The 7,861-nt window shown below is 43.3% G+C and overlaps 2 protein-coding genes across 2 annotated transcripts; one reads left to right on the forward strand and one right to left on the reverse strand.

The window, feature by feature from the left end:
• The first annotated feature begins 3,100 nt into the window (after nt 1-3,100).
• Nucleotides 3,101-5,928, forward strand: CCR75_008351 (uncharacterized protein). Its single transcript, XM_067966404.1, has 2 exons — nt 3,101-4,048; nt 4,126-5,928. Exons 1-2 carry the CDS (start codon nt 3,137-3,139, stop codon nt 4,477-4,479), a joined length of 1,266 nt encoding a protein of 421 aa, XP_067815274.1. The 5' UTR covers nt 3,101-3,136; the 3' UTR covers nt 4,480-5,928.
• Nucleotides 5,021-5,836, reverse strand: CCR75_008352 (uncharacterized protein; the record flags this gene model as incomplete). Its single annotated transcript, XM_067966405.1, has 1 exon — nt 5,021-5,836. The coding sequence occupies one exon, from the start codon at nt 5,834-5,836 to the stop codon at nt 5,021-5,023; it is 816 nt and encodes a 271-aa protein (XP_067815071.1).
• Nucleotides 5,929-7,861: the final 1,933 nt, after the last annotated feature.

Below are 7,861 nucleotides of genomic sequence, written 5' to 3' on the forward strand. Positions count from 1 at the left end.
CCAACACACTAAGAACTCTGGTGAAGTGACGTCACGGGAGCGGTAATCCGTCTCCTCGTGCGCACTTACCAAGTAGGTAGTAAATTTCAGACTGATTTATATTTAATAGAATTAAATACAAATACCTATTTTTACCAATTAAAATGATATCTCTATAGATATCATTTAATATGTATTGCGAGCGTATCTTTATAGATACCTCGCGTAACTGATGACGCTAGCCGTCATCATGGATGACGCTGGGCGTCATCCCTCCTAATGTGAATGCACCCATGTGCATCACATCCACAAGGGTTGGTCACAAATGTGCACCACACCCGAGTGTTGGGTCTAATTACTATCATTTAGTAATTGACCATCCCCTTAAGTACCAAATGTACTTAAGGGGACTGTGTAACATTAGGGCAACTCTAGCCCGTTACAGAGAACCTCCGGCACCTGTGAATTTATAGAAGCAGTCCAGGAGTACTCAATTCTAGCTGGAGTGATGCTTAATACTGATAAAATTGCCATGTTTTCATTTAGGGAGTGTGACCCAGAATTCGAGCAGATTTGTAAATAGAGTTTTTCGTGGTTTCGGACTATAGACAAACGTCGTTGTTAGGTATTCTCAAAATCCAACTCTCTCAATGAGTACGAGATTGGATAATTATTACCGAAGATGGTTACGAGATAATTACTTTGAAAGTACCACGGTCGGACAATACATGAAAAGAGCGGCAAATGTACGAACTACAACATTACCTCTGTTGTGGTACACTGCGGCAGTGACACCAATGAATAGCAAATCGATCTCCAAGTGAGAAATCTGTACCCATCACGTCTGTTCAAATAAAACTATTTTGTCGGATTCGTCAGTGCATGGAGAAATTACGGGGGAATATTGATACTTGCCTACTTCTACAAGTGCCTTACGTCGAACTGCCATAAATCATTTTGTAATTCCATGAAACTTTGCATCCCCTACAATGCCGTGGTAACAGCCTACCTACGTGGTTTGAACCTGGAGCTGCACTTTGTACAGCAGCACTAGCAGGAAGTGGGGCCGTGTTTGATATTTTGTTTGCCAAAATTCCAAAATTCAAAAATCAAATCCATCATCGGAGAGGTGAATATCACAAGGATTATTTTGGTATATCACATTCCAAGCCTGGATTGAATTTCGGAAGCATGGTAGGTTATAAAGTCCGTTGTGGACCATGCTATTGAAGGGTAAGAATAACTGGACATTCGAACATACTTCGATATCGGTGGATTACTTTCTGGTTAAAGCTTACCTACTTTTATTGGATTTTGTATGGAGACATGGAGAACAAGTCACTCAGGGTCTTGTATTGAAATTCTGAATGATATTTCATTTCCCTGGCCGCGATTGCAGCATCATTTTTTCAAAAATTTGATTCATTGGAACTTAGTTGAGTCGGAATCAACTTCAATGGGGCCATCCGTCCCGACCCACAAAAAGCCCACTTGGGTATTTAAAGGCAGGATTCTTCAGGTTATGAAAAATCATGATTACTATCACAAGCTTCATATACTGCCGGTTATAGAAACAGAACTTCACTTGGCACTGGAAATTCAAAGACGGCTAGTTGGGGTACGATGTGGCTACCGATTGTCAATGGATAAATACGTACTTCCTATATTAAGTGTCATCTGTTTTGGAGACAGCACAATGGTTTAAAAGTCATACGGAGATATGGATACACAAACAAGGACATAAATTGTCCACACGATTGTCATCTAAAGACACGGTCAAACACTTATTCCGGTGCAAAGTGGCAGAAGCAATCTGGGTTTCGTTCTGGAGCCCTTGTTATATTATAGTCAACTTGATATTACTTGGGAGAATGTGGCTTACTTGCAAGATCTTCGTCTTACAGATACGAATCTTCAAACGTGGGCATTTCACTTTTCTGATTATATTTCATATTATTTGTTCTGTGGTACTGTATCCATCATGATTTCACAGGAATCACGGAAATTTTCATTAAGCCCAAATGTCTACTGAATTTGTGATCTGTTGTGCCAAAGCGTATGTACGCCTGCACCTGTCAGGCCATCAAAGCGTTATGATAACGTTAAATTGTTGCGCCTTCTGCGTTTGATTGGTCTGCATTTTAACGTGGTTGAACCGCTGCCTCGACCGGGGGGGGGGTAATCCCTAAACAAAATTTAAAGATCTTCTTTCTTGGTTTGAAGTTGCAAAAACACGAATAGTGAGTTAGCTATACGACTAAATTTAAACTGCATATGCGCGATAAGATGTTGGATGCCTGTGCAAAGTGTGGTCAGATTCGAGATCTGGCTGTACGACTTGGACTGGTACCCTTCGATATAACTCATTGCCAACGCTAGAACCGAAACGGTTCTTGCGTGATCTGCTTAGTGGCAAAGTCAAGCAGATCTGCGTATTTGTCACAGATGACAAGTAAGTGGCCGCAAAGGAAATTTCCAAATGACTTTTTTGGGCAACTTGCCTACATGTCCACGTATTATATTTTTAGCTTCCGAAACTATTCTCCTTCTCTATTGTAGTATTACTATTTTACTAAATAAGTCTAATGAAATGTATTACACAGAAACTATCAATACAAAGCCACTGAAGGGATTGGTGTAACGGAAATGCTACATTAGATCTCAGGAAGAAGAAGATTTGAAATTTATTGAAATGTCTGAAGAAATCTCCAACTGGTGTGTGCCCCATTACAATAAATGTATATATCGATTTTTATCGGATATTGACCCATACATTTAATTTTACCGTTACAAGTGAAAGGCAACCAGATACTGTTCTTATATGTTGCTAATCACTCACATAAATCCCACTATGGTTTGTTTACGAGCTCGGCGAGTATAATTTTTAAGAATGGCGCTCATATTTGGAACCATTTAATCGCAATTTGTTGTTTTCCTTATTAATTGTTAAAGTGTTGTATTTTATCAATATACATTAGAATCGTTTATTATAATTTCTTAGACAAAAATAGCCTTCTATTCTTACCTATTCTATTTACCAAAATAATTCCAGCAGGCAAGGAGAGGATGCTGTTTCGAAGGATAGATTGACTGGATCCAATTCTCGAAAATCCTCGATAAGACTAGATCGCCTCCCTTTTAACCACTTAACGTAATAATGAGCGTAGAAGCCCAGCCCGGTGACAAGGTCGTGCTCGCCTACAGTGGCGGATTGGATACATCCATCATCCTTAAGTGGCTTACAAACAAGGGGTTTGAGGTTATATGCTACTGCGCTAATGTTGGCCAGCACGGCGAGGATTACGAGAAGGTACGTGCGAAAGCCATGTCCCTCGGTGCCAAGAAGGTATACATTGAAGACTTGCGTGAAGAGTTTGTAAACAATTACGTCTTCGAAGCCGTAAAAGCCAATGCCATCTATGAGTCTCGCTACTTGTTGGGAACGTCGTTGGCCCGCCCTGTAATTGCCAAAAAGCAAGTGGAGATTGCCCAGGCGGAAGGTGCCAAGTATGTGGCTCACGGTGCCACGGGAAAGGGTAACGACCAAGTCCGTTTTGAGCTCTGCGCTCAGGCTTTGGATGCTCAGCTGAAAACTATTGCTCCATGGCGTGATGCGGAATTTATTAAAACGTTCAAGGGCCGTGCCGACCTTATTCAATATGCCAAGGAGCAGAACATACCCATCGACGCCACCCCAAAGGCTCCTTACAGCGTGGATGAGAACTTGTATCATACCTCATACGAGGCTGGTATGCTCGAGGATCCTATGACTTCTCCCATGATTGAGATGTTTAAGATGACAGTGGATCCTAAGGTTGCCCCAGATACCTCGGAACAGATTCAGGTTCGCTTTGAAAAAGGTATTCCAGTCGGTGTAACCAACCTCACTGCCAAGACTGCCGAAATTACGGGAGCCCTTGACCTGTTTTTGGAGCTTAACAAGCTCGCCGGCAAGCACGGGGTTGGTCGTATTGATATCGTGGAGAACCGTTTCGTCGGCATTAAGTCGCGTGGTTGCTACGAAACCCCTGGCGGTACTATCCTGCGTCACGCGCACCTTGACCTCGAGGTAATTATTAGTGCATCTGTCTTCTCTCCACATGGTCGTATCAAAGTAAATTTAACGGTGGTATTGATTCTTTTTAGGGCCTTTGCATGGATCGCGAGGTTATGAAAGTTCGCGATTCGCTTTCTGCCAAGTTTGCCGAATTTTGCTACAATGGTTTCTGGTTTGCCCCAGAGATGGAATTCGTGCGTCATGCGATTGACTTCTCGCAACAGAACATTACGGGCTTTGTCAACTTAGAGCTTTACAAGGGTAACGTTACTGTAATTGGCCGCTTCTCGGATGAGGCTTTGTACAGTGCCGATCTGGCCTCAATGGACCAGGAGGGTGGTGGTGCCCTCTTTGACTATAACCCGGCTGATGCGCAGGGATTTATCCGTATCAATGCGACGCGCCTCAAAGCTTGGCGTTGCCGCCCTCAACCCAAGATTTAAGCATGACAGTGCTTAAATTTTTTCGAGGTTGCGCGAAATCGGGTCGCATGAGAAGTAGGAGCAGCCTGATTATGAAGCTGTACTTCTATTTCAAAATTCTATCAAAGAAGTTTTTAACTGCTTCTATTTAAGTTGTTAAAAATCTTGTTTAGAGCACCCAAATGGTGGTACCAGTTTGCTAGGCGTGATTATCTTCCGATTGTTTGAAGGGGCCAGTCCTGTGCATCTCCCAACGGTCAACATGTTTACTATTACAAAAGAATTCTGGTGCTAGCTGCATGCTGCAGTTTTCTATTCATCCAATGGCATGAGGATAAGTGCCGGAATCGAGTTCTCTCGGGAAAGTTTATACCCTTAATCTCACTATAAAATTTGGGACGAGACTACACTAACCACGTAGTTTTCTTTTTAAATTTTAAAGACCACGATAAAAAACTAAACGATTTTTATTCGCTAAAAGCGCGGTGTTGCTATACAGCTAACTACCAAGTATAAATTGAAAGTGCCGCTAACTACCAAGTAATAATTAAAAAAGTCTACACTACGACAACGTATAGCGCATGCCACCGATCGTCATAAGCAAGTCATTTGCACTTACTTTTTCATTCTTGCTTGTTGTAAAAAGAGATGCAAACACTTCACTCTTCCCCTTAGAGTTAAAGATGGATTCAGTGGCGTCCTTGGCAATTTTGCCGAGTTTTGCATCCTTCTTCTCCGTCAAATGCTCAGCTTTTCTCTTTTTTCCCTTGCATTTCTTTTTAGGCGCCAATTCGCCGTCTTTCTGTACACATTCCAGCTCTTTTCTATGAGATTTCTTGGCCCGCATCTCGTTAAATTTGAGCTCCAAAAGCTTTTTCTGCTTCGTCTCGTACAGTTCATCATTCAATAGTAGAGACACAACGTCCTGATCGTGGTAAGCTTTTCCACACACGAGACACTCTTCTATTCTGACGGATTTCAGAGCACGCTCCGAAACGACACACCCGCAAGAAAAAAATAGCACGAAAGGCTGCTTGCCATTAAATTCTGTCAAAGTGATTGGGCAGCACCATAAAAGCTTTTCTCCGTCATTAGCATGCGCCATACGACATGTCACCACGTCCTTGATAGAAGTAATGTGGCGAAACCGCTCAGACATCGACTTTGCAATCAAATGCTCTAGCAGCGTCTGCTTATTAAAAAAATTGCCCAAACGACATGCCACCACGGGCTCACGCAATGGTTCTGACGATAAAGCGCATGTTCGCGCCTTCTCCGAACGAAGTACCTTCTGGTCAGCCGTCTCTCCACGCACCTTGACATTAGCGTGGCGCATAAACTTTCGCTTCACGGCGATCACGCCGCCATCATTTCCCATGCTTGCTACAAGTTTCTTCACGGAAGAATTTACTACTGAAACGCCTCCTCAACTAGAATACAGTCTTTTTCAAATGAATTGAGAAGGGATAAAAATATTGAAAGGGCCAAACTTATCAGAATTTTCAACCCAAAACGGGATCTAATAAATCAACTCACCAACTTGCTATCTTTTAAATATACCAAATTGTCATTTAAACCGTTGTTGTGGTACATTTACTTTATGGGTAAAATACCCTTTTATCTAATTTTAAAATAGTTAGTTACTTAAATCCCATTTATTATGGGTAACAAATGTGGTCGCCGCCAGATATAAATCTGGCGGCCGAAATCTATTTTAAATTAGCTAGGATAAGGTTTTTAGATTTAAATAATTAAATTAAGTGCAGTTCCCTTCCTAAGGCTTGCGCATTGATCTGTAAGAGATAGAAGCCTTTCTAAGGTATATCCTCTTGAGCACTAGTTGCCACTTGGTTCTACGAACCCCTGAATCCCTTGAACTAGGATTCCTTAAGCTTTAATAGCTTGTGCGACTCCCTGAGTTGTTAAACCCTTTAATTCAATAGAACTAAGTCACTCTCTGAGTCTGAAAGTCTTCATCAGACTTGAGGAGCGAGGTAGCTCCGCTACACCTGGTAGCACTCGTAGTCAATCTACGCCTGAGTCTTTACAAGACTAATTTTTCACGAAGATGGTAGAGGTTCCAGAACTGTCAGAAGCGCGACGCGCCGCTTATGACAAGCTCAAAACCTTATTCGGGCTTGAGAACCTCTGGTCCCTGGGAAATAATAAATTCCATTATTTCCCAGGGACCAGAGGTTCTGCATGAAGGCTTGAAACCTTCATGCGGTACGAAGCCTCCCTGATTGGTCAGGTACAAGACCACTTAGCGGCATCTATGCCAACCCGGTACATCTCTGTACCTGACTCAGAGCCGAGGGCTCACCCTCTAACTGTAAATGTGAAAACATTTGAGGGAAAAGAGGGAGAAAATCTCCCTTTTTGGATTAAGCCCATTAATTCCGCCTTGTTCTTAACAGAACGGCAAAAGGTGGCTATGGCCATTTTCAAACTTGGAGGTAGAGCCACGGAGTGGGCACTATCGTGCAGCACGTCCATAAACGACGCTTTTCCCTGATGGGATTCGCCGAATCAGCAGATGACGAGCATGTTTGCACCGCCTGATTAGGCTTTTCGCATGCGAGCACGGCTCCTAGCTACTCGACAGGGTAAAAGAACCTTAGGGGACTTTGTCCAGGAGTTGAGAACTCTCATTGCATCTATGCATCAAGTTCCGGTGTAAGAAGCAATTGTAGTGACCATCTTTATGGGGGGTCTCAATGAGGGCGTTGCCCGGACAAATTGTTCCGATCTCATCCAGCTACGTTCGAAGAGGCAGTTGCCATAGCGCTACGCGCCGAGTTTGACTTTAAGTCTGCTCGCGTTAGCACGCCTGTTTACCGAACAAGCTCTTCGAGCACATGGGTTCCGTTTAAAAGAGCGGAACCAATGGATTTAAGCCTCGTTGAGGAAGGGGAAGAGGCACTTCAAGCAGTGGAACAGCATAAGACCATCCGTAGATGTTCTATGTGCGGTAGCACGAAACATTTACGCCCTGCCTGCCCTCTTCGGAATTCGCGTAAAGCTCGAAAGAGCTCCAACTCCGACCTATACCAGAGATCTGGTACGGTGCGGGAAAACGTCGATACCCTGTAGGTGCGGGGCGCCCTACTGGAAAAAACCTAGGCTCTGTTGGACCTCAAGGAGGCGAGAATAAACAGAACCTAGCCCCAATAAGCTCGGTGCTCAATGGCACGGGGCGTGAGTATAAGCCTGGCTTGCTAGTCGCTCAAGCGACTGTAAAGGGCTTTGATAAGCCGTAATCAATTTTAATTGACTCACGAGCGTCTTGCATTTATTCTCGACGCCTTTCCCTTGGAGAAAGTCAACAATACGATGAGGCGCTTAAAGCGCATAGAAGTGATACGATCACTTTTCGCTTAGCGACTGGAACTCGTGTCACTGT

Source organism: Bremia lactucae, linkage group LG1 (assembly GCF_004359215.1).
Source record: "Bremia lactucae strain SF5 linkage group LG1, whole genome shotgun sequence".
Classification (NCBI taxonomy): Eukaryota; Oomycota; class Peronosporomycetes; order Peronosporales; family Peronosporaceae; genus Bremia; species Bremia lactucae.